General features: G+C 42.7%; 1 protein-coding gene across 2 annotated transcripts; it reads left to right on the top strand.

Moving 5' to 3' along the window:
• The first annotated feature begins 4,432 nt into the window (after positions 1 to 4,432).
• LOC146970805 (SH3-containing GRB2-like protein 3-interacting protein 1) lies at positions 4,433 to 26,346 on the top strand. Of its 2 annotated transcripts, XM_085804581.1 has the most exons (23): positions 4,433 to 4,580; positions 11,003 to 11,066; positions 11,540 to 11,585; positions 11,941 to 11,997; positions 12,284 to 12,341; positions 13,050 to 13,225; positions 13,791 to 13,802; positions 14,434 to 14,445; positions 15,217 to 15,241; positions 15,358 to 15,421; positions 15,556 to 15,626; positions 15,730 to 15,804; positions 16,441 to 17,283; positions 19,269 to 19,390; positions 19,510 to 19,660; positions 19,820 to 19,876; positions 20,198 to 20,309; positions 21,525 to 21,680; positions 21,874 to 22,006; positions 22,088 to 22,290; positions 22,538 to 22,602; positions 22,922 to 23,086; positions 23,206 to 26,346. In XM_085804581.1, the coding sequence occupies exons 1-23, from the start codon at positions 4,571 to 4,573 to the stop codon at positions 23,226 to 23,228; spliced, it is 2,700 nt and encodes an 899-aa protein (XP_085660707.1). In that variant the 5' UTR covers positions 4,433 to 4,570; the 3' UTR covers positions 23,229 to 26,346. The 2 variants fall into 2 exon arrangements, with proteins under 2 accessions (XP_085660707.1, XP_085660706.1); XM_085804580.1 differs by lacking the exons at positions 4,433 to 4,580; positions 11,003 to 11,066; positions 11,540 to 11,585; ... (2 more) ...; positions 13,050 to 13,225; positions 13,791 to 13,802 and having other exon boundaries at positions 14,208 to 14,445; positions 22,928 to 23,086.
• The last annotated feature ends 641 nt before the right edge of the window (positions 26,347 to 26,987 follow it).

The following is a 26,987-nucleotide window of genomic DNA, read 5'->3' as shown; positions in this document are numbered from 1 at the left end:
TGCATATTGTGTGTATTATAGGTGCGTTTGCGGTATTATTGTGTTGGTCCTCGGACAAGATTCAACCTGGTTTCTTGCTAGATGCTGCTAGAACATCTGTATCACCCATTCTGTGAGGAACCTTTTTTTTTTTAAACCTAATTGATAGGTATAGTAGGTTATAGATGTGTACTACAGTTAGATTAAAGCCACATTGTGGTATATACACATTCCAATATTATATCAAGAGTTTATGCAGATTTTTCTCCTGATATTTCTGGGATTGCAATGACATTTTCATCTAGATCAAATGAAATTCTTGTACAAATGAATGAGACAAGTCATAGTTTCAATTGTTAGCTTACTCAACTTCATCAGTATTCATCTTAAAACTCTGGTTAAGGCACTACCTATAAAATTCTGTTTGTGCCCTATGTAGTGGTGACGGTAATGGAGAGTGATGGAGCCAATCAGTGACTTCATCCAGCAGGTGGAGGCATTGAGCCACATTGTTAAAGGATTTATTGGTGGGAAACACTGACGGGCAGTGTTTGCTACAGGTAGGCCTCATCATGTTATGCCAGAGTGTTTTGTTATATTGAATGTAACTGATGTATATAATGTAAAATCTGTTTTATAAGTGGAGGTGTATCAGTGTGACCCGATCATGTGATTGTGTGTAATAAGATATATTAGTGCTTTTCTGCTTGAAGGGCTCCTCACTGTTTTATTATGTCAGAAATATTTGCAGCCCATTCACACGGCTGTGTGTCTGATACCCAGAATGCAACAGCAGTGCAACAGTCATGTCAGAGTAGCTGCTCATGGCTCTTTCTCCTTGCTTCTCCTCTGTCCTCCTCTCCTTTGCTAATCCCAGCTGCCGTGACCTCTGACCCCTGCCTGGCTTCTTATGTAAGGAGCTGGTTAAGAAAAGCACACGGACGAGCAGCCTGTGGTCTGTTAGGTAAGCTCATAAACACTTACTACCAGGATTCAAAAGTAACAACAACAGCCACAAATAAACCTCAGGAAGTGGGAAGAGTAAAAGCAGAGGAACACGAAGGTGTGGACTTCTGGAAAGTCTCAGTTTTATAAGACTTGGTGTGATTCCAACTGGAAAATATTGCAAGTGACACTTCCTGCACATTAAACAAACATTATGAAGTAGTCTGCAGGGTTTGTGTTTCTGCATCCGATTACACTCCCTGACTTTTCACTCACCTCACTGACACACAATAGTCTCTTGGCATGGGAGCACAGAAACAACAGAGGGAGGGAAAACACAGGATGTGTAAGGCTAATGGCCAAATTTGAATTTGTTCCTCTTTTAAAAAGTACATGACCTCCGCTGTAGAAACATCACTCCACCCCAACACGCAAACACACCAAAACCGGTAGGGTTTTGGTGACTTTTTCTGACTGCCTTCCCCATCTGTCCCTTCCCTACGAGGGAGAGGGTGAGTCACTCGGCTCCAGCAGCCCAGCGCACGGCCATTAAAGCAGCTGAATAATCAGACCATCGCTTTCGCCAAAGCCTCTCTGTTTCCCTGCTGAAGTGAGACACTCACGTCGTGGCAAGCAGGAATAGTTTGTCCTTTGCCACTCTCTCTTTCTTCTTCCAGGCTACGATGCAAGCCCCCTCCCCTCCCAGTGAGCCTTTGCTATGATTACAGCTGACAGTGTGTACTCCGAGGTGGTGGACACACTGTCGTCCTCCAGTGTGACACATTTTCAACAATAGAAACAATCTTGCAGTTATGTGGAGTCAATATATTCCTCTTTTGTTTTTCATAACACCACAGACAGTCGTTTGTATCCAACTGCAAAAGCAGTTTTTTTCCCCCACAGAACAAAATCCATCCTACTAAAATTGGACAAATGATTTCTTCTTGGCGTCTCTGTGTTTTCAGCACTAACTGCAGGCTTTTCACAGTGCAGACCACATTATTCCGACACACTGGCTGAAACTCGAGTGTCTCTCTGTTCCCGCTTTAGACCGCTTTCCTTCATATTTATCCCAAATAAACCTTACATGCAGGTTCCAGTGGGAATTCTTGCTCATCTTCATCTTCTATATCCTGCAGGCTACCCCACGGCTCAGTGTGCCCCACTTATCCTTATTATTCAAAAACAACATCTCCTGCATTATAATGTCATTGACATGTGGTTTTATCTCCCTTTAAAACCCTTGAAAACTGGTTTCTAATCTGAGTTTGTGTATGCGTTTCTGTATAATATCATGTAAAATAAATATTCATGCTCTAGTAAGCAGCCGTCCTACCTGAGAAAATTGGGCCTTAAAGTTCAATAATGCTAATAGTTGATCATATTTCAGTAACTGCCTCCAGGACATGGACTATGGAGGGGCTCAGAGCTTCTGGGTTTCCATCTGAATGAAAATCAACCAAGTTCAACCTTGGTTATCACATAAAGGTGCCCTGTGGACTTTTTAATGACAAAGTTTCACAACTACGTCACACAATCTCCTCCAGATGACTGTTTTAACTCTGAAATAGAAACGATCCGTTCATACAACATACCTGAGAACGCATATAACATCATATACAGTAGGCATAATGCTTGTGTAAACAGGAAGGCTGACCTGCAGGAATGTCAATCCCTGTCAATAATGTAGATTACAGGGATAGTTGAATAAACAGTAAAGGCTGTTGTAGAGATAAAATGCAAAATCTAACTGTACAACAGCTGCTAGCAAAGACAACAAGGTCAGTAGCATTCGTAATTCATTATCGATGTTGCTTTGGCCACTGGAAGTCAAGATTCATGAGACCTAATCAGGAAGGCATTTCGCTAAATTTCCATTTCTGCAGAGTGTATCTAGTTTTGAAATTAAAATGGGTCACATATCTGTGTGGAAGAAGCCTCAGTCACTCATTTAAAACAATAAATGTGTTTCCTTTCTTTTTGGTAGTTTTAAAACCTACATTTTGTACATCCATGCATACTTGCCTTGCCTACTTCTTCTTCCTGCCTGTGGTTCGGTGGTCCATGGTTTCTTGGCACTTTAACACCACCTGTAGATCAGAGCATTGGTGTGAAACCATTGGCAGGAATGTGTATAGCATCAGCTGTATGTTCATCCACACACACGCAAACAAATCAGGCTCCCACTCATAAATACCTTGTTTCATAGCTCTATAGAAACATATTGTCCTTCTTAACACTAGATTATACACAAGAAATATGTCATACATTGACAATGACATTTCTTGACTTTAGGTTTTACAACTTTCTTTTTGTCTTAGAAATGTATCCAAATAAATAAACGGCTTGTGGTACCACTTTTAGGTGTAACACCCACACTTATCCAAACCACTGGTAAAGAATCACCAACATGTAAAAAAAGAAACTTTCCTCCATTCACTGGTTTCCTCCTCTGCATGATCTCACCCCTGCGTATGTGTCTGAAATCCTTTCCCTGAGAAACCTGAGGCCCTTTTATCAGGGCTTTTATCTGACACACACATACAGGGACAGAATCATATGGTTCAGTAGCTGCTTGAAAATCATGAAATCCCCTTTCCTCTTTTGTTGGGTGATTTTTTCCCCTCAACCTATTCAAAATTTCAACAAAGGACTTAAAACACTCTCCCCCTGTTTGGCTTAAACTGTGCCTGACCTCATATTTTTTATCCCCCGATGTCTACCTGTCCAGCTTTTTGCCTCCTCTCTGTCCCGTTCAACTAAAAAATGTAAATAAAACTTGAAGTAGGTTTGAGGAATGGTGCAAAAACAAAACAAAAAGGCCATTAAGCACAGAGCTATGTCAGATCCTGTACATTTAAATACAACCTGATTATAGGAGCTGATGTTTTGCTAAATAGTTGATTATCTCATGTGAGGCCTTATATGTATCCAGTTGTCTGTGGTGTGTGTTTGAGGCGAGCCGAGAGGTGCTAAGGCATCAGGGGACAGCAGCCATGTGACCATGGTTGCAGGGATTGGTTTAGTGCAGATGTGACATCAGCGAGCCTCCCACTCCCTCCCTCCCTCCTCCTCCTCTCTCTCACTCTCTCTCTTTCTCTCTCTCTGTATCGCTGTGTTTTTTTCTCTCCTTGCCTTTCCTCAGCATCCCCCCTCTCAGAGATGGCGCGTGTCGGTGCTGCTCGGGCGCCCAGGGCCTAACGCGCACACTGACAGGACCCTCACCCCCCACCCCCCCTCTCTCTCTCTCTCTCTCACACACACACACACACACACACACACACACACACACCCTCACCCCTCCTCCCCTCCTCCCCTCCACCTCTACCCTCCTGATCTGCTGCATATTCCTTCGGGTCTATCTTCTTCTCACCGTGTCCTCCTCCTCCGCCGCCGCCGCCGCTGCTGCCGCTCAGCTCTGCCCCCACCCCGCCTCACCTCACCGGTGCGGGTGTTTTGGGGGGGCTCGGGCCCGTGGGGTGTGTGTGTGGGTGAAGTGGAGGAGAATCAACATCGTGCTTTAGCAAGGGGGGAAGCTGTGAGCAGAATTAGCTATGCCCTGCCCAGGCATCCTCTGACCGAGCGGATTCCTCCATCTCTGCTTGCCTGCACACCGGAGGGCAACGTAGGATGAAAATCTGCAACCATGATGCAAGGTGAGTGGTGTGCTGCTGCTCCTCCGTCATTTGCCATGTTTTCTGCCCCTGCGTCCTCCTCCTGCCCTCCCGTGTCCTGCTGGGCCCTGATCTGTCGAGTCTGTAGTGTAGTGGACCTCTGGAGTAACTAAGCCATAACCATGACCAGTGTGACCGTTTTGTTGTGTTGTGTGTGTGTGAGGTTGTGACTGATTTAGAGATCATGTGAGATGCTTGTGTGAGGCAGGAGGACCTGACATTCACATCAGTGTGGGTCTGCTATCTTGCTGATGTCCTGCTGTGTTTGTGTGAGTTTATAATTGTGACTGTGCATGTCTCTCTCTCTCTGTGTGTGCAGATTATAGCTCTGTTTTGTTCTATCTTCATCCTGTGTCTTCTAAATGCTTATTTTAGTTGAGGAGAAATCTGAGTAAGCTGCACTCATTCATACCCCTGCTGCTGTTTCTACCATGTCAATAGGACAAGTGATCCTCAGACCATTCACTGTGTAGCAGCTAGGTTGCATAAAAGACCCTACACCACAGCTGACATTGTTGGAACGCAGAGAAGTGCACTGTAAAACCACAATAAAATAGCTAAATCATAGATATAACCCTGCATGACAGATGCTGGGCCTCTACCATCCATTAATGCCAACGTGGTAATGGAAGGTGGCTATTATTAGCAAAAAGGCCTGCAGCCAGCCTGCCATCATATTGTGCTCAGCTCGAAGAAATCCACACTCAACACAGATGTCACATGCTTATCGTAGCCTTCGTTAGCTACACGTGCATTGCTAATTACCCAGCAGAGAGGCTGTCAGGTGGAGTTAGTGACAATCAGTGCATGTTGTTTGGTCTCGAACATGGCTGTAGCACATGTGCAGGAGTGATCACCCTGTTGCTGATGCAGCATATACATAGGTTTATCCATATCATTAAAGGCAGAATCACAGGGTTTGACACCGTCTTTGTCCAAATGATCCTTTTTCAAACTGAACTTTACACCTGAAGGACGGCATTAATGATTTTCCAGAGCTTGCAACAAGGTGTTAGACTGAGTTAATTCCTCTTGACGGTGTTGTGAATGCCAAGAGTGTATGAAAATCCACTCGCCAACATTTGGGACCATCTTGTGAACATTTACACAGAGCGTGTACTGGATCATCTGACCATGCTTGGAAGCCGAATGGAGTGGAGTGGGTGGAGGGACTGTACATCTCAGAGAAGGACAGAGTTAAGGGATAAACCAGCCGTGTTCACTGGTACAAAGGAGCAGTAGGTGGAGGCAATGTGCCATTTGTTGGTTTGCCAGCTCTCAAAGAAGAAGTTCAGTCAGTAGATCCTCAGAGTTGAGGTAAGATACGTAATACTTGTCCAGTTTCACGTTGTCAGTTTAGAAAAGGTTAGTGCAACGATACAGAAAAAAATCTGCACTTACAGGTGCCACAGAGGAACTCGTATTTCCTGGTGGTCCTTTAAAGAGCAGTCAAAGCTCACTAACTGAGGTACATTTAAAGTGTATCAGTGCTATGTCCTGCACATTGTTCAAAACTAATTGGACCTGACCTTGGTTCCACTGCTCCTGTCTTTATTCTTCATTTCACTTGCTGTTACTGTAGCAAGTGTTAGGTGTGTAAAGAATAGTGTAATTGTCACACCGTTGCACAGCTGACGGGCAGCGTCGACATCTGGCTGTTTTAGGAATTTACACAAAACTGTGGCACACTTGTCCAAAGAAGAAGCGGATGCAGCTAAAAGCTACTCAGTGTCTCCTAGAGCGTCCAGCTGCATCCTCACATCCTCAGCCACAAAAAAGCACAAGGAGCAGCTGAAAATGTGAAAAACAGAAAACTGACCTTTAGTTAAGATTTTCTTTTTAAATAGCAAAGTTGTGTGTGATAGAAGAGATTACAGTTATACATCCAAGGCTATGGGGGAGACCAGAATGTGGTCCAAGTCAGTGTGCAGGCGTGAAGTTTTCCTAATTTTAGATTCCTTAAATTTAAAGTTTCTGTTTAAAGACTGGATGTTGAGCCTCAAATGTTCTGTTGTCAGAGACATCAGAACATTTACCAAAGAGAGAAACGGGTTTTATAAAGAGTTAGAAATTCAGTCCAGGGCAGGCACCTGTTGTACAAACGTAGACATCATTCACCTGAAAGCATGAAAATATGCGTTTGAACTAGGGGTATTGCTATATTAGTTATTAAAAATAACTGTGAAATTTTTTTTAAAAGAAGGAAAAAGCAAATAGGGTTAATAACATAGATATCATGATCTTATTTCACATTATTATTATTTCTTTTCACTATCCATTTATATTTTTATTCACACTTTCTGTTTAGTTATAGTAGTGGACCCTCTCCACCTTCCTGCATCCATATATGAGTCTAAAAAGAGGCTAAAAACACAACAGACAAAAAAGATCGACTTTGCTGATCATTATCACACAATCATTACTATAATTATTTAAAGTAATCTGTAGGCTATATCACAATAGTATTATAATTGTGTAATGAAACCTGATATTGTGTCCTATTTTAAACCCTATTTATGAAGTTGAATGAAAAGGCTGGTGGTGCATGTTGTTATGTTATACTGATTGTACAGCAGTAATGTTTTTAATGCAGGGATAAAATGTGAAATAACCACTCTGGTCCTTATAAAGGTATTTCACAATATTAAATCTGAAAATCCTCTGTTTCTGTGAAGTAACCAAACTCAACTATATTTACAGCTAATGCTAATTACATAATTACCATGATCCATCTGTTTAATGAGTGTTTTAGAGCGCTCCTCGGGCAAACTTTGCAAATGGGTTACAAAAACAAAAGTGATAAGTGGTCCTCTGATGCACAACATGATCCACACCGCCATGCAGTCAGTGATTAATAAAAGAAAAAGTCTGAAGCTGCTTGTGCTGCTTAGGTGAATATCATATAGTTATAGCATGTCTGTTTCGTAACAATGTCAGGATTGATTCTCTTTTCTTAGTCCTCATCACACAGGACATGTGCAGGTTGGGAGTGGACACAGGGATCATCATACAGAGCTATCTCCATTGATCAGGAGTTATGATGCAGGAATAATGTGTTATCTGCTATTGAGCAGCCCAGATAGCTACAGGCCCTGACATGTCCTTCACTACCCAGGAGAGCTTCCTCCCAAGTGAAGGAGCCACAGTGCACTGCCTTCACATTTATAGTATTAGCCTTGTTTTTAATACATAAAATACCACAAAATCCAGGTGTATTGACTTTGAGGCCAGATCAGATCATTTTGGAGTAAGCATTAATATGCAACAACATTTAGGACAGGACCATGTATAAAAAAAATACACATCAATGTGAAATGTCTTTCCCAGTTTAAAACACAGCCCACAGATTGCAAAAAGAGATGATGAACGTAGAAACCGAGCTGCCACTGAAAAGCACAAAATGTTCATCCACCCAACTGTCCATCACGTGTCCCTGTTGCTCTAGTATGAATGTGAGAATCTACTGTGCTTGCTGGTCGTCTAAAACACTGTTATGTAAACCTGTCAGTTGTCTGTTTGCTGAAAAACATGCAGCACGGCCAATAAATCTGAAAAAAATCTTCTGTGATTCCATTTACCATTAATGGTTTGTATTTGTTTATGTGGCATCTGCCATTTTATCTAATATCTGTCTGTTATGAAGTGTTAACGTTCAGAGCATGTTACTGTAAATTAGATCAAAGTGCCTTTGACCTGAGAAAAGCGGGTCATTGTGAGTTTATCCATCACAATTTAAACACTGATTAAGACATAGCCTACTATCTTTAAGGGATAGTTCAACATTTTGGCAAATTCGCCTATGGCCATAATTCCTATAGTCATAGGGATAGGTTCATTACCTTTAATTATCGGTGCATGTTGTTTTCAGATCCGCGGGGCAGAGATGCGAGCTGCTCTGCAAACACAATGGAGGTGAACGGTCCCGGTCCCCTGACCCTCATCAAACTCATCAAATACACAATCCAACAGCTCCAAAACGCTCAGGTCACAACTTGTCCACAAGAGCATTTTGGCGTTGTTGGATTGTGGATGAGCTTGATGAGGGACAGTGGACCAGGACCGTTCACCTCCATTGTGTTTGCTGAGCAGATTGCGTCTCTGCTACTGTAGGCTTGTGCCAATCCGATCGGCAATCCGATCGTGTATCGCGATTGAGAGAGCTGTTTGAAGATTTACAATAAAAATGTTCATATTCCCCAGAAGATGAACAATAGCTATGCTGTGGTGTGTTTGCCAGCACAAACTTGTGTGAACGTCGCTCCACCTTACTGTGCTCCTTGTGTTATGCTAACTGGCTAATGTTAGCTTGGTAACACAAAAGATAACATAACAAAACAAATGTCGGAACTGGGATATTTTGAGCTCATAGCTCTTCATCAGACTGATGAAGAGCTATGAGCTCGAAACGTTACTATTGATGTGCTAATAAATCTGCACAGAAGGGAGCTGATGTGTGCGGTCTCCTCTTTTTGCTTTTCCTGTCCACATTTTTTGAGGCCAGCACCTATTGAACTGGATGTGCGCGACCGTGTCTACTCTTTGGAACTGGGATATTTCCCAGTTGAAAACTCAGAGCTCTGACTTTATAACGTTAGAGACGCACCAGGTCAGAATAACCAAAAACATGGTGGACCAGAACAAACTTTGCATTCAAAGTGCTTCACGTCAGGCATAAAAACATATACAAAGGGCACAAAAACAATTTTAAAAAGAACATTTTAATATATTTTGGCATTTAAATGCATTTAATTGATGTTTTACCGTTGACGGTGTGGTTCTGCGGGGAGCATACATCGGTCCGACTGCCCAAAAGTCCGTCCACCCATGCGACTACTCATTAATCCGACTTTTCTACGCCCATTGGGCCGATTGCTCGGTGCTCCGACCAAAATAATCCCTATATTCCGACCATGACTAAATCCGACCACCCAGAATTTCGACTATGAACCCCAGAACATAGCGATGCATAGCACTTGCAGCTTTCATCCACAAACCAACGTGGGAGAGCTCCAAGACGTGTGTGCCAGACACACAGAGGCATGTGTAAAACACCAATTTTGACCACTTGCTGCTGTTTAGTAAATTTTTTAGTTAACTTTAGTTTCTCTTGGATTTTTGTGCATATTATGGAGCCGTTTTGGTCCATGTTTGTAAGCCTTTTTTCCTGGATTACATTTTCAACAAGCGGCGTCGGAGTGTGTGATTGAAAACCACCAGTCTGCTTCCTGTTTACGCATCTCCTGCTTCGGATGCCAAGACTTTGTGTTTGTTACACATGTCTTAAAACATGAAAAATGCATTAACAGGAGCCGGACCATCTACACACTTTTGACTAGACTGTGGCGCCGTCAAAATACAGTTGATATCTCAGTCAATATGTTCTCCTATCCTGCTTCTGGGCCGGATTATTCGGGCTAATACACAGTGGTAATTACTGGGAGTCGGAACACCGGGAATATTTAAATCGAGGAAATGGGAGGTCGGACTAATGGACGCAAAAATATAGAAATGTGTGGTCGGAGAAATGGGAAGTCGGACTAATGGGAGCAAAAATATAGAAATGTATGGTCGGAGAAATAGGAAGTCGGAGAAATGGGAAGTGGACTGACATCATGCTCCCTGGTTCTGCCCAGGTACAGCTTGTCGTGTGACGTCGACAACTGATGCTTGGAGAAGTTGGGGTAGGTCTCCGACTTGAGGGGCCATTCGATTGCACTTTTTCAAGTCGGAGTTCGGAAAAATCCAAGTTCCAACTTGTCCTGAGCGCAGCATACTCATCGGTATGTTAGCAATGTGGGCATGTTAGCACGTTGACGTTAGCTTCCAGAGTTGATATAGCTGTCAGTCTGCTATCCTGCTTAAGTTTTTATGAAAGTTTTAACCTCTACAAGAAACTTTTAGTTTCTGCACACGCCGAATTGTGTTTCTTTGTTTGTTTTCCCAGTTGTCTTGATTTCAGCGTTGTGAGTTGCCAACAGCGCTGCAGGGGCGTTGGCGTCCATTTTGGCTGACGGGCCGTTGAAGTAGATCTCTCCCTGCTCTTTGTCGAATCTCACTAATGAAGTGGACGAATTGATCAATCTTGTGTTTCCTTTCCTCTGTGTGTAGTCAGGGAGGGGACACTTAAGGGGATTGCACTGGGTTGCTTCGTTTGATGTGGAGGCTCTCTCCAGATGACACAATGTCTGTGACTCAAATTGATGCGTTGATTCATGTCAGTGCTCTGAGTTTGCTCTGTTTTCTGTGTATCCTCAAGGATAGGTTCACTGTGCATCAGCCTGGTACCTGCCTGTGTTATTTTGCATTTAAGTGCATTTTAATGACCATGCAGTTACTTTCATATGAAGCATATGAAGACGTTAACTCAGTTACATTGTTGTTCTCCTTCTCGTTCACTTTTACAGGACTGAAAAACCGAACCAGGAAAGCCCTGGGTTTACGAAAGAAAGACAAGGATACAGACACAACGTGGGTTAATTCAGACACACACACACGCACGCACACACACACACACACACACACACACACACACACACACACACACACACACACACACACACACACATACACACAACACAAATAATATGCATGGTCTTAACAATCCCAACTGTGAAAAATCTGTTTGAAAACCTCATTTAATAGGACTGTGTATTAAATACTTAAAATGGTGAATGACTGATACAGAATTTTGATTGTTGGGTCTATTTCCTTTCTCATTCTTTGATGAGTTCATTGGAGATCAGAGCCGAGGTTCTTGAGCACAGATAGTTGATAGTTTGAGATTCAACCTTCTTTTGTAAATAAAAAAAAAGAAGTTGTTTTTTGTAGAAGCATGTACATAGTATGTCTCTCGAAGTAAGGTTTTGGAAAAGTGTTGTGTGAGAAGTGTGAACTGAGCGATAACTGAAAACAGTGACCTCTCCTCTTGTCCTCTCTAACAGGAGCTCACCTGACAAAGAAGGGAGCGGAAGTGGAAAGAAAGGAAGTGTATGTCGATTTTTTTTTCTACTTCTTTTTTTCTTCAGGATTTGGAAAGACCATTTAACAAAGGAAATGATCCAAATACAGTAGTGATAACATGTTAAAGTGTCAGTTGAGTCTCACCATTGACCAGCATTGTGTTACTTCCTTTTATTCCAGTGGAACTGATTAAATCTTGAAACTCAGTGTTCACCATTTATTTATAGTGATTTTAATGCGGTCTCATATCAGTATTTACATTTGTGTAGATTGATTACCAATCAGACAAAACCTGAGCTGTAACAATCAGACTCTATCTTTAATAATTGATATTGCTTGTTGACATAAATGTTAAATGTTTGTCTGGTTTTCCTCCTGATAGAAAAAGGCCAACGGGGCTCCCAATGGTTTCTATGGAGAGATCGACTGGGACAGATATGTGAGCATGCACAGACTATCCCTTGTTTTTGACTCTGCAGCTTTTCGTGTGAAATGTATGTGTGCTGTTGCCATGAGTATCATGTGATGCTAGGTTTAAGATGACTGAGTAAATAGAGTGATAGCTGTGAGTCAGCAGGAAGCTCGCTGTCTCAGGCAAGACATTTGTGAAATCTGATCCACGTCCATATGCAGAGCTGGTCGGAGGGAAATCTCTTAGCTGCGCCTCTGTTCCAATGTTTGATGGACTAGAAACGACTGTCACTCTTCTCCTCTCTCCCCTGCAGGCCTCTCCCGACGTGGACGAGGAGGGGTTCAGCCTCCGGCCCGGAGATGAGTCCGATGATATCCTTTAAGTGAAGATGCTGGCAGCAAGTCTTGGGACTCTTCTCCTGCACAAACTATTGACCTGTTTGGCTGAGTGACTTATTGGATGAGTGTTCCTCAGCATTAAATAGGCCAAATCAATAGCCTCTCCCTCTCCCGCCTCATCACATGTGTGTCCCTGCAGTGGCCAGAAAGAAAAAAGAAAAGAGGGCAGCTGGCGAGAGACACATTACATTTAGTTTGTCACTGAGCCACAGTCCTGTGCTGCCTGAACCACACCCTCGCCCAGTGTCAGCTGGGGAACTGGCCCCCACCACCCCCCCACCGCTACGACCCTGCATGGATAAGCGCTATAGCTAATGAACGGACTGAGCCACAGTTCTCATTAAGAAATGACCTGCAGTTCAGTGGTATTTTAAGTTTTTTGCTCCAGCACGTGTCTGCAGCTGTATGTCTGAATTGGATTCATAGAGAGTCGGCTCCAGGGAGACTTCCCCCTGTGCAGCAGGATTTAGCTGAGACAATGTCAGTTAGCAGCAGATGGAGACACAGAGAGGACGTCTGTCTCACTCTGCAGAGCTGCTCTGCTCACAAACACTGTGTCTAAGACAAATTCACATTATTTTAAAAGGGTTATTCCAACCTCAAATGCCGCAGAGGATTGAATTAGTCTCCATCTCTTGTTTAACATGTACTTATTCTGCTTTGTCCTTGACGGGCCCTCACCAGCTTCCAAAGGAAAGCACTTTTTCTCCTCCAGCGACTCAGAAGACGACGAGGACAGCAAGAGAAAGTTCAAAATTAAGATCAAGCCGCTGGTGGCGGACAGTGCCAAGTGTGTCCCTCCATCTATGGACGAGCTAAAAGCCTCAGTGGGAGGCCTGGCACTCTCTCCATCACTGGTGAGCGCTGCTGATCAGCACCCCCTCCCCACACACACTGCAGTTTTATATCTTTTAGTAGCTGTTGATGCAGGGCCGGCCCAAGCCTCCATGGGGCCCTAAGCAAAATCTTTATTTTGGTGCCCTCTATTACTGCCAGTAATACTATTTTTCTAATCTGTCATTATGAATCATTATATCCTGGCAGGTTTTTACCCATCTATGGTTTTTATTCTGAAATGGCACCAAATTCAGCTAAAAGTGCAGCCTGCGGTTGATTTACATTTAGTATTTAAATTGATATAGTACTGGGATACTGAATGTCATCTAGGTCGACTAAAAGTAACAAAATAAACCAACAGACAATGCATTTAAGAAATTCTCCAAGTGTCGACAGAAGTTACGCACTACAATTTAAAAAAATTACTTGCCCTTTGGGGGCCCCCCAATAGTCACGGGGCCCCAAGCAGGTGCTTAGTTCGCTTATGCCTTGGGCCAGCTCTGTGTTGATGTGTCTCACATCTCTTCAACTCTCCTTCTGTGTTTGTCTTTTTTCTCTCTTCACATATCTGCTGTGGTCTTGTAGAGGAGAAGTCCGGTAAGCCTGCCACACCTTTTCATCTTTGTATCACCATAAAAACACTGCGTAGCATGAACGTACTTAATGAGAATGCTCTAAAAAGTGTTCCCACCTATGATAAACCACTAACTTAGTTGTTTTTATGGATTCACCTTTCCCTGCATGCTGTCTAACCCTCAGTGTTTGTGACCGTCTTAGGCCTTAAAATAAATCACTTCTTTTTCTGTTACTTAAGTTTTTTTTGTTTTTTTTCCCTGTTCAGCTACAGCTTTACTTGAACCTGTCTAGCAAAGCACTGGCTGTGTTACATAATGCACAGTTATCATAACACACACACACACATACACACACACACTCACACAGTAAGCTCCGAAACCTACTGAGTTGGTCTCAGTGGAGCTTACACACAGAGCGACCTGCTACTTTCAGCATGCAGCTCTGTGTGTGTGTATGTGTGTGTGCCGGTCGTAGGTGATGCTGGAACCATCCTCATAATCTCCGGGGTGTTATGGCTCATGTTGCATTATCGAGGCTTTGCGGTGAAAGTAAAGAGGTGCGGTGTGTGCAGTTTAAGTTGGTGTCCATTTGACTGATTTGTCACTCACTCTCTGACCCAGGTCTGTTCTCTCTTCCTTTTTGCTGGTCTCAGAGACGCAGCCCGGTGAGTTGATCGCTCCATCTGCTGGCTGTTAGGGAGCAGACAGCCTGAAACAGCCAGACCTGTTTTTTACCATGTGCAGTGCAGGATTGAACAGGATACACTCAGCAGTCTAAAAGAAAAAATACCTCTTAGACAATGTAGAGCAGAGTTTTGGAAAGATTTGGTAAACCTTTAATTTACAGGCCGTTAATTATGTGATAATGTCAAGAAATAACAATTAATTGCGTAGTAATGTAAAGAAATAGCCTACAAATACTGGTCAATTTCATAGTAATGTCATGTTTTTCATGAAAGCAAAAGATTACACATGCTTTGATTTTTTTGGGAAAGGCCAGAATTTTTCTCCACCAAGTCCTTGCAATTGACCCTTATTTCTGGGCTATTTCTACGCAATCAATCGTTATTTCTTGGCTATATTTCTCGACATTACTATGAAATTGACCTTTATTCTGTAGACTATTTCTAGACATTATGATGCAATTAATTTTTAGTTCTTGGCTATTTCTTGACATTATCACGTAATTAACGACCTGTAAATTAAAGGGTTACCAAAGATTTCTCTTAGGGCAATTAAAAAGTTCATGAACAGTATTTGAAATGTCTGCACTGTCTGTAACACCCTGTTTGATCAGAAACAATAACAAAGCACTAAATAGAAGAATAAAATGACTCAGGATGGATGTGTCTTAAAGATCACACATTCAAATTTTTCCACTCTCTCATCATCTGTATCCTTAATATGTCCTTTGTCGTGGATTCTTTCTTTTACAGGGGCTGATAAAAAGAAATTTGTCCTGTAAGTATATCAGTTTTAACACTGTCTTTTCAATTGTTTAATAATGTAATTGTGTATTTTCCTGTAGACATTTGGTCAAATACAAGACTAGCAACAGGTTTTTATGTGTCTCTCAGGTGAGGAGATTGCCAGACCCCGGCGCTCCACCCCTACTCCAAGTCCTGCCCCGGAGATGCCGAGGTCTGTGACTGCTCACAAACTAAATATCCCCTCCCATATGATATAGGAAGTAATCTTTAGGAAAAAAAACTGAAGAATGTGGCCATTTAAATTTCAACCAGTCAAAGTTTTTTGTTGTCTTTGTCCTTCCTCAGTGACAGGTTCTCACAGAACGTCCCTGCCTTCTTCGGGCTGCCGTCAGAGACCAAATATGCCAGATATGACGGTCTGTCCCTCATCACTAGTGAATAACTCTATATGATTGAGACAGTAGCGTTTAAAGCGGGGACACTGACGCTGATTGTTTCTGTGTCGCTCCTGGTTCACAGTGGTTCCTGCTGACATATGGGGAGAATCAAGACCGCGGTCAGAATCACCGCTGAGCAGAAGTTTCCCAACAGGAGGTGAGTTCAGTCCCGTCAGTGTGACTTTTGTTGAAGCTGAACTGAAGCTGAGGTGTCGTCTTGGTTGCAGCTTAGGGCTGGGACGATATGCTTTTCTCCCGATTTGATTCTTCTACGTTTTTTTGGATGCTGATTCGATTTAAATTGCGATTCTACGATACTGTCGATTTTTTGTCTGCATTTTTAACGCCAGTGAAACAGTTGAATGATTATGATTGTCTACAGATGTAAGCCAGTTTTTAAGAATTATTCAGCAGCAATATATGTTTACTCTCTTCTCAAAAGCCTGGACTGCATAAAAGAGGCAAAAATAAAAGAGTATAGAAAAAACAGGCTTCTGAAATCTTTCTGACAAAATGAGGTATAGGCTGAGGTGAACAGCTACATTTTAACATTTATCTGCACACAAACACTGTAGGAGCCTATAAATTAACATACTCTATTATAAAGTGAACTTAAACCCTTTTCAAAACCTGGACTCTCTGTTTGTAAAAAAGGCAAACAAATGCACATTGCAAAATATTAAAAAAATTAATTTAAAAAAATCGATTTTTGAAAAAAAAATCGATCTAAAAATCGTCAAAAAAATATCGCGATACTTATGTGAATCAATTTTTTCTCCCACCCCTATTGCAGCTCCTCCTCCGCTTCCTCCAAAAAACATTCCATCCAGAAGTCATTACGGATATCCCTCGGACTCCACCGGAGCCACCGTAGCCGATCTGCCCAATGGGAGAGGAGGTCGCAGCTCCGCCCCCATCTACCTGAACGTCCTGTCCCCCGCCTCCTACCGCGGCTCCCCGGGCCCCGACCTGGACGACGTGTTCGGCCCCGTCGACAGCCCCCGCGCCAGCGAGGAGATCGTGTCGCCCAGATGGGTCACTTTCATGGAAGACCGCCCCCCGCCGCCGGATGAACCCGCTCCCCCTCCTCCGCCGGACTCTCCTCCCCCCGACACGCCCCTGTCCACCCCCTCCACCCCGTGCCTCTCCCCAGGACCGCCGCCCAACGAGCCCCCGCCTTCACCCCCACCTTTTTCCCCCGGGTCTCCTCCTCCCTTCTCGCCCCCGGACTCGCCCCCCTCCATCGTGTTCGGACCCCCGCCTCCGGATGAGCCGGCCCCGCCGCTGCCCCCTGACTTCTCTCCCTCTAACTCGCCCCCGATCTGCCTCGACGACGAAGGGCTCGACGAAGAGGTCCTGCAGTTTGTGGAGTACTGCTCCTCCCCGGCCCCCATCAGCCCCGTGCCCCCTCTGCCGGCCGAGCGGAGGTCCCCTCGGCCAGGAGTCACTTCTCCTCTGGTCCTGGGGGGCACAGGAGGAAAGAGGACTCCCGAGGGTGCATACCTGAGAGATGACATCCCAGACCTGGTGGGCTCGCCCAGAGAGTTGACACCCAGCTTCAGGGGGACGCCCCCTCCTCTCCCTCCAACCACCTACAGGTCTATTATGTCTTCCCCAGGGCCGTATTCAGGCAGCAGTGAGTACTCTGCTCTTCTCTCTTTCTAAATGTTTGCAATGACCTATTATACTGTTGAAATACTGGACATAAACTTTGTTGGCAGAGGGCAAAGTTTGAAGGTGAGAGCGATGATGACTTCAGTGCCACCAAAAATCCCACGGAGATACCTGAAATGCATTTACATTTTGTTCTGTGTTAAATGGAACCTGATCCAGCTTCGAAAAAATCATCAACACTCATGAGCAGCAGGCATCTTTTTAAGATTGTTGTTTAGTTTAGTTTAGTTTAGTTCAGTTCAGTTCAGTTCAGTTCAGTTCAGTTCAGTTATTGCATAAGAGCATATACAACAAATTCTCGTTTGGCAGTTTCCTGTAGCAGCAAAACAATTAAATAGTTAAAAACATAAAGTGCATCAAGGGTCAATAAATAATTAAAACATCAACAATATTAAAACATGAACATACAGCAAGGCAATATCAATCACAACAAGTCATATTTGTATTATAAATAATAATAGTAATAATCACAATATTACGTTTTTTAGTAATATAAACTGAATTTTATCTAAATTCAACAACACGGATATGAAATATTATTCTGACTGGACTGACTCGGTGTTATGATGTAGGAATCTTGAAGCCAGTTTCACAACAGTGACAGATGCTCCTTTGAGTTAAACGTCTCATATGGACGTAGTTTAACGCTGGGAGCAGGTGGTGGTGATAATGGTCACTTCAGCCATGGTTGTGTTTACAAGACAAAAGGTTAGACCATGCCCTCAGAGCAGTTGGCAGCTCCTCATCCTCCCATGGTGAACAGACAGCAGGCTTGATGCTGTAACAAAGCAGTATCATCAGATGGAGCTGGTCTTAACATGAGTGTTTCTTTCCATCTCTTAGTCCGTAAAGGAATCAAGTTTAAACCTTAACTTGATTTCACACTTGAGGAGCTGAAGCTCCAGAGCTGTGACTCACCAGGCTCACCTCATCTTTTTTTTTTTTTTTCCATTGTCTTCGTAATAACACAAATGTGGGTCATATAGCTCCATATATTTCTCGACCTCACCAAGTATCCTCTTCACAGCCGTTTCTCACACACAAAAGACACTGACGAAGAGCTGGAAAATACACAACAGGCTTTTCTCTGGAAAAAAAAGGGAGGGTGGAAAAGCTGGAAATACACAAGTGGTGTTAAGAGCCAAGCTGGTGCTGGTGTGGGGTTGTACACTGAAAATAATGGTGGCTATGTAGCGACTGTTTGGTGGCAGTGTGTGTTGGTCTTAAAGGGATAGTTCAACATTTTGGCAAATTCTCCTATTGCCATAACCCCTAGAGTCATAGCAGTAGGTTCGTTACCTTTAATTATCGGTGCATGTTGTTTTGAGATCTGCGGCGCAGAGACGTGAGCTGCTCAGCGAACACAATGGAGGTGAACGGTACAGGTCCCCTGTCCCTCATCACACTCATCAAATACACAGTCCAACAACTCCAAAATGCTCTCGTGCAGAAGTTGTGACCTGCACATTCGCCACACTATGAAATAATCGTGTATAATAATGTAACATTACGACACATGAAGCAAATACTCGGAACTACTTGCGCTTTTGACTCACTCTGCCCAGCAGCCGTGTCCGGAATGTAGTTTCAGCAACGCATTTGCCTCAAAAACAACTCTGTCTTTGTAATGTTACATGATTATTTCATAGCGTGGTGAATGTGCAGGTGACAACTTGTCCATGAGAGTGTTTTGGAGTTGCTGGATTGTGTATTTGATGAGTTTGATGAGGGACAGGGGACCTGTATCACAGCTGTTCAGACAGTCAAACAGAGCTTTTCTTGAGCTGATGAATGCAAATTGAATTTTCACAGTCTACAATTTTGCTGATAACTTCAGTTTGTCACTCTGTGAGTACGACACAAGTAGTATTGTTGTTGTTGAATAAAAAAAAAACCTCAGTGTGACCTGATGGCAGCGCTAACCACAGACACTGGTGTGTGCTGCAGGCCCCTCGTCTCCAGCTCGTCCTGCCACGCCTCAGTCTCGAGGCAGCCCCGTCCCTCCACCTCCTCCTCCTCGACCGTCCTCGCGACCAAAGCTGCCTCCGGGAAAACCAATCACAGACCTGGTACGTGTGGAGCGTCCTCTCGTTTCTCTGTCTTTGCCTTTGACATTTTATTCTGGTGTTCGGATGATTCTGTACGAGTCTCAAAGACAGCAGATTCACAGGGTATGTGTTGTCTCCAGACTCGGCCGTTCAGCCCACCAGTTTCAGGCAGCCCCCCGCCCTTCGCCCCCCTGGCCCGGGCAGAAAGCTCTTCTTCCATCTCCTCCATTACCTCGCAGAGTGCAGCGTCCACTCCAACATTAGGGAGAGATCTTAACATGGCTGCTACAGGTACATTACCAACAATTCTTCCTGTTTTTTTTTTTGTTGTTTTTTCACGTGTCACATCTCAGTCTGAGTCCACATTGTCTGTTGCTCATCATTGTGTCCTTGCCTCATGGTCCTGTCCCTGTCCATTATTCTCTCCCCCTCATGTCTCTGCTCCCTCAGAGGCCTCACAGCCTCTGGTATGGTTTGACCACGGCAGGTTTTATTTAGCTTTTGAAGGTGAGTCGAGCCACGACGCTGCTGTAGTCCCACCAGTGCATGTACCAAAAGCACCATGCTCTGTGTCCAGCTGTGGTCCTGTCCACGCTCATGTTCAGAATAGGAGCCAAAATTACCGCTGCGCACCCCGTCCCATGTCCTGCTCTCTCACCCAGCAACCTCATTGAAAATGAAGGGTTCAATTTTGCTTTTGTCTGTTTAGTACTCCCCTGTCTTCTGCGTGTAACCCATGGCTGAACGTCTGAGCAAACAGGGGACAACCCAGGAGAGTAAATGTGGTTTCATATTTAAATTTGTGAATTTTTCATGTGTGTTCTTCAGGATGCTCCAGAGGCCCCAGTCCACTCACCATGGGTCCACAGGACACTCTCCCAGTGGCAGCTGCCTTCACAGAAACCATCAATGCCTACTTTAAAGGCGCTGATCCCAGCAAGTATGGCTTGTTTATGCTTATATCATGCGTCAAAAGTGAAGCACTTGTATCATGAAATGCTGCTAATAATGTGAAAGGCAAGACAAGAAACATTTATCTCTATTTTTAATGACTAACAAAGTGGATACTTTTCAGGTAGCTACACATACAATTTGCATCACAACCTTTGATACTAAAGGCAAGGCAGGTTTATTTTGTCTCAAAGGGCTTTACATAGCATCATAACAAGTTCCTCTGCCCATAGATCCTTAAATTAACTGAGGAAAATCTTCCGAGAAAACTCTTGACAGGGAAAAAACAGGAGAAACCTAAAGGGGGGCAACAGAGGAGGGATCCCTCATCCAGGATGGGCAGAAGTGCAAAAGAATACGAATACAAATTACTTTATTAATCCCTAAAGGGAAATTCATTCGTCTGTCAGCTCATCGACCATTTGCAGAAGAATAAAAAAGCCTGATGGCAGTAGGTACAGAGGATCTTCTTTCTTCGTCCTGCAGTGATGAGAGACGAGCCGTCCACCACCGCTGCTTTCCTGCTCCATCAAGGTGCCATGAAGTGGATGATCCCAGTTGTTCAGAATGGCCTCCACTATCTTCGAGGGCATTTCTCTACCACATCCCCCAGTGAGTCCATCAGGGAAACATGATTAAAGTGCCTCAGGATGTTTGGCCTGTATCCTAGCAACGACTTCATGGAGAACTTCAGCAGTAGCCGTTGTTTGGATGTACACAAGGATTGTTATGATTTCTGAGTCTTCACCAATATCTCCGACTCATTGTTCTTGACGGACAGAGTGTTGATATTTCCCATGATGATTGACAGCAGAAAGGCCCCAGTTCATCTCCACTTCCAGGCCTTTAACCACCAGCACACCAACCACGAAAGCACTTCTTCGTCTCAGCTGGAACAAGGTGGTGTCCTCCAGACTTGCTCCATTTTCAGTGAAAGAAGCTCCTCTGCCGAATAATCTCCTCTCCACACAGAAGTATCCATCAGTAGTTGACAAAATACGACAAAAACACAACAAAAAAAAGCAAAGCTTGAGCTACCAGACTTTGCTGCTCCCAGTTGAAGCGCATGTTCTGCAAAGATGTTGTGTACAGTCAAGAAAATGGTTTACAACATGGAATATGGAAAAACATGGAAACGGATGCTGGTGTATATTCTTGTTCAGTGTGATGTCTGAGTTCTGCGGCTTCTCTCCCTCTGTCCCAGATGTGTTGTGAGGATCACAGGGGAGATGGTGCTGTCCTTCCCTGCAGGCATAACCAGGCATTTTGCAAGCCACCCATCTCAACCCATCCTCACTTTTAGCATCAGCAACTACAGCCGACTGGATCAGGTCCTCCCCAACCCACAGCTGCTGTGCTGGTAGGACAATGGATAATAAAAAAGACTAACTTGCACAGAAATATATACAAACAATAGTCAGGATGTATCTTCAGAAGATAGAGTCAGCTGTGAAAATCTGTCGATAAAGAACAATTGGTCATTGTGTTGTTAAAAATGAGGCGTTATTTATAGAGTTAGTATCGATTTTGATCTTGTACCTCTCACCCCTTAGTGATTCCACAACAGACAGTGCAGACACCAAGGAGTTCTGGGTAAATATGCCAAACTTGATTAGCCATCTGAAGAAAGTGGCTGAGCAGAAGCCTCAGGCAACGTACTACAACGTGGATATGATCAAATATCAGGTAAATATCAACCTGCTGTGTCCGTCTCTTGTGTCTACCCTACGCTTCTCTCTCACTATCAGGTGTTTCTGTGTGTCCTAGGTGTCTGCAGACGGGATCCAGTCCACCCCTCTGAACCTGGCGTTGAGCTGGCGAGGCGATGCCACCAACACGGACCTTAGAATAGATTACAAGTACAACACAGAGGCCATGCCTGCCCCTGTGCCACTACACAACATCCAGTTCACCGTACCTGTGGATGGAGGCATAGCCAAGCTCCAGGCCATGATCCCGCCTGCCACCTGGTGAGTACTGCTTATATTTAGGCCAGGTTGGACATGTCAGGAGGTGAAGGCCAATCTAGTACAATTTCTTGCCCCCAGGAGCTATAGACATACATTGTTTTTGTCTGTATGGTGTAAATCTTATGTAACTGCTGTCTCAATGCCCAGAAAGATTATTATTTTTCTTAATTAGCATGGACTAATAACCTACACCTGATGTATTTGCTAGAGCTTAACGCATTTAATGCACATTTATTTTCCCCTCAAGGAATCCAGAGCAGCAGACGATACAATGGAAGATTTCAAGCCTCTCTCATAGATCTGAAAATGGAGGTGGGTGTTTTTTTCACATATTATTATAAAAACCTCTCAAGAAACAATCAGTATCATCATATTCTCCCTTTATGTCACTGAACTTTAAAAATTAAAATCTCAGCCACAGAAGGAAACTCTTTGCTGTAAGACTGGAGGTTTGTGATTTGAGTTGGTTTAGTTGCCCCTGTGTGCCACTCATCTGGACAAGCCGCCAGCTCTTGAACAACATTTTAGAAAATCCACGATCGATATCTTGACTTGTCTTCTACAAAATGTACATTTATTTTCTTGCTCCATCAAGTAGAGCACTTGACCTACAGCTGCCTGTGTCCTGCAGGAGTAGGGGCTCTCCTGGGCCGGTTCCAGATGACCGAAGGTCCTTGTAAACCCTCCCAGCTAGCAGTCCAGTTTACCAGTGAGGGAAGCACACTGTCGGGGTGCGACATCCAGCTGGTTGGCACTGGCTATCGGCTATCGCTGGTCAAGAAGAGATTTGCTGCAGGTCAGTTTACGTGTCAGAAATCTGTGTGTGACCTATTTGTGATTGACTGTCTTTACAGTATGTTGATACGGATGACTCATTGTTAACCCACTGACATGACATTTGATTTTGCTTTGCAGGGAAATATTTAGCGGATAATTAGCGGACCTGTTTGGGAAGGGAACCAAGAGAATCAGTGGCTTTTGACTGTGAAGACAATGGATCCATCCCATGCTGTGTGCATTTGAAACTTTATCTTTAGCATCTGTTAGATTTAATGGTTGAGCTTAAACAGAGTAAGAGACCATAACACACAAACACACACATACACATACATGATATTTGAATTAATTACATCATATTCAGTAGCCTGACTGCTGCTGAGTTTATGCAAGGTAATACAAATCATTAGTTTTGTGCACTTGGAAACCTATGGGCTTACATGGAGTAAAATATAGGGAAACCCTGATTCTTTGTTCTTTTAACATCATTGTGGATTCATACAGTGATCCAGCCTTATTCATTTCAGTCTAACTGGTTGTCTTTGCAAATGCACTGTAAAAGATAATGTGAATAGATTATATAATATTAAAGAATCCTAAACAAGGTGGAAAAGAAAGGAAAATGTAGAAAAAAAGGAGCAGTAAGGGATTGCTTTGCAGTTATGTTGTAATAAGTTATAGGTTACATGGTAATATCTGATTTAAACACTGCCATCTCAAATCAGATTTTGTTTCTCCACCATGTGTGACCAGTCTTTATCATCGTCTGAGCAGTTTTTTTTAATTTTTATTATTATTATTTCTGTTTAGCTGAGTCCAGGACATGCCACAGCCCATCAATCAGTCTTGTGATTAGAGGTGATTGGTCAGTTCACAGTTTAAAATGACCCGCAGCACTGGGCAAACATCAGCACACTAAATCTTAAGGTGCTTTTCAAATGGAGTTATATCTGTGCCTCAATCCTCATTGCATTGTGGGATATTTTGAGCAAAGGAAAATAATATTTGCAAAAAAAATGTATAATACATTATAAATTATTTTCTGTAAGGAAATTACCATCAGGAAAGATAATATTTTAAAAAGCAAACAAAGCTGCTCTGTGCTAAATTAATATGCTTGTTTGCTGTCATCTCCACAGTGAATGGTCACTTAAATAATGATAAGCTAAACATTTTTGGTCCATAGCAGGCAGTTGCGTTCAGCAAAAAAAAACAAGTAACTAACTAGCTAATTGTACTCTTGAACAGCAGACAAAGTTAGCAGCTTTCTGTTGAATGCAGTGTAACATTTACGTGCAAGAGGAGTTCCCCTCAGAAAAAGTAGTCCATAACAAGTCCAACGAGTCCATATTGCTAAAGTTGCTACAACTGTATCCTCTGTTAGCCAACATGTTCACCAAGTTCACTTCAAAAGTAACCAAATGTCAGTCCGCTGCCCTGAGGTGGTCAAAACTCTGTTAATGCAACTTTAAGTTAACTGAAAGTAGTTTGGTTAGCTTAGTTAGCTTCTGCAGAAGTTAACTAGCATCCTGGCCAAAAATCTAGGTTGCATGCTAACAAGTTGGTACAAACTATCATAGAAGTTCAAAAATGTTTATTAAGTATGGATCCTGCAGTCGCTAATTACAATGAGGTAGGCTAATGATGTGATGCAATTAGTCTCAGTGTTTATCTTTGCCGGTAATGGATAGTCCTAGCAGCCCTTGGACTAGACACAAAACTAAACTAAATCTTATGTTGTAATTCCTGTGTTTAGTTCCCTGCTCCAGCCTGACAACCTGACCAATAGTGAACTTTCCCATGACGCATTTTGGTTCACTTGAATTTTTCTCTGTGGGAAAGAGAACCAAACCAAGGGAAAATCCTACAAACTCACCAACTGAATCACACCAGAACGAACGTAGTTTTATTGAGCACAAAATACATTATTGTTTGCTAAAATAAGTATTTTAATCCTACACATAGGTAATTTATGTGCTAGAAAACACAATTTCAGGATTGAAGTACATTTATAATGCCATGCTTGCGTGCATTACATGCTGCCGTAAACACAACCTCTGATGGCTCATGTAAACACAGAACTGGTCGTTGAAGTTTGACTTGCCAAAGAACAAAAACATCACACTATGGGCAAGTACAATGCTGAGATGCATGGACTTCCTCCCATCACAGGGCTGTTGTGGTGTTTGTGATTGGTCAGACGATGCAACAACAAGGCCATACATGTGTGAAGAACAGAAGCTGCTACTTTTCACTGGGTAAATTATTCTGTTGTCTCATGTTGTCACAGAATGTGCGATTGAAAGGGCTTTAAAGTGTTATATACATGCAGAGCCAGATGTGAGTGCCATAGTGTGGAGAAAAGGAGCTTTAAGATTCAGGAGAAATAAAGAGGGACCTGGGCTGACGATTGTAGGAGTTGCCTTCGATGCTGCTTAAAAACATGGCCAGTTCCTATGACTGTGACGTTCGATGGAGGTCTTGATGAGGATTATTGGGGACATCTCAGTGTAATCAAAGGATACGCCTATCAAGAAAACGGCACTATTCATGTCCCTGTTTTATTTTCCTCCTTTTCCACCGTGTTGAATAAATGTTTTATCATTTTCTAATAGCAATATTTAAAGATTTAAGTGTAAAAAGTGTACATAAAAAAGCTATGTTTCAAATATTTCTCTGGGCATATGGATGTGTCTGTGATTGTCTCTTGGTTAATTGATGTCAGCACTCATAATGCATTAGGTTCTATGTAACAACACCACCACTCTCTTCATCTATTGTTTTACATGTGGGTTTCTTGTACAAACAAAAAACAAAAAAAAATACTGTTGACTAATTACTTCAATTGGTGCCGCATGAAATCTGCATTTGTCCATCACCAGTCTTATCAATGCAATACCAATTTATCCATTTCAGTAAGGTCATGAAACGTGTTATTGTGTAATTGTGCAATGAGAGGAGACTTTCTGCCTTCACTTAAACCTCCACTCTCTGTTTTGCTGTTGATGCACCTTCAAAAATTCATCGTCAATAAATTTGGTATGTGTTCATTGATATTCCCATTTCATGCATCTAATATAGGTGTTTGACATTCTCCTGTGTTTGACTTGCACACAAAACACACCTTAAAATTTCATACATAAAACCGTTCCTGGCTTCATGTCATATGTACACATGTTGATATGTGTTTGATCATCACATTTTATAGAATGTTTTGATGTGTTGACTCACAGTTTGGGCCTGGGTGTAATCTTACATGTAGTTCTTAGAAAAAGAAAAGACACATGGTTCTTTCACTTAATTGAGAACGACAGTTCACAGTGTTTCTGTTGATAATGCTTATGTTTTTCTTTGCCTTATTTTTTGAGCATACACTAAGTCCTCCAATATCAGAGGATTTCTGTAAGTTTATTTTTTCTACAACTTTTTGGCTGTATTCCTTTCACTGTGTTAGACACAGAATATGCAAACATTTCATGTAAATTTCCCATCCAAAGATTTTGAAAGTAAATATATGAAAAAATCAATATAATGTAATACCTGTTTTACTTGGTAATAAAGAAGAGGAAATATGAGACCTTTTATTTCTCTCATTTGTTCAAACATATGCTTATATTATACTGCTTTCCACTGTTTTACCAGGTTTATAGTATTATTTTGTTATTCATCATGATTTATTTATTATTAGTCTCACAAAGCATCAAGTGCATCAGCTGTGTCATTAAAGATACATGATGAAAAAATATCACAGGGTAGTAGAGAAGTCAATCTTACAGGAAGGTCTGTTTTTATTTCATCTTATTTATATATTTATATGCAGCATTTAGCCATTATGGTTTGAAAGATGAGGTTTAAAGTTAATTCTTGACTTTGAAAACACAGCCAAATGAGGACCTTAAAAGTCTTTAAAGTGCTCAGAT

This window comes from Trachurus japonicus, chromosome 17 (assembly GCF_045865225.1).
Source record: "Trachurus japonicus isolate A0001 chromosome 17, Traja_1.0".
Classification (NCBI taxonomy): domain Eukaryota; kingdom Metazoa; phylum Chordata; class Actinopteri; order Carangiformes; family Carangidae; genus Trachurus; species Trachurus japonicus.
The sequence above is the reverse complement of the archived record's forward strand: the minus strand, read 5'-3'. Positions and strand labels throughout refer to the sequence as shown.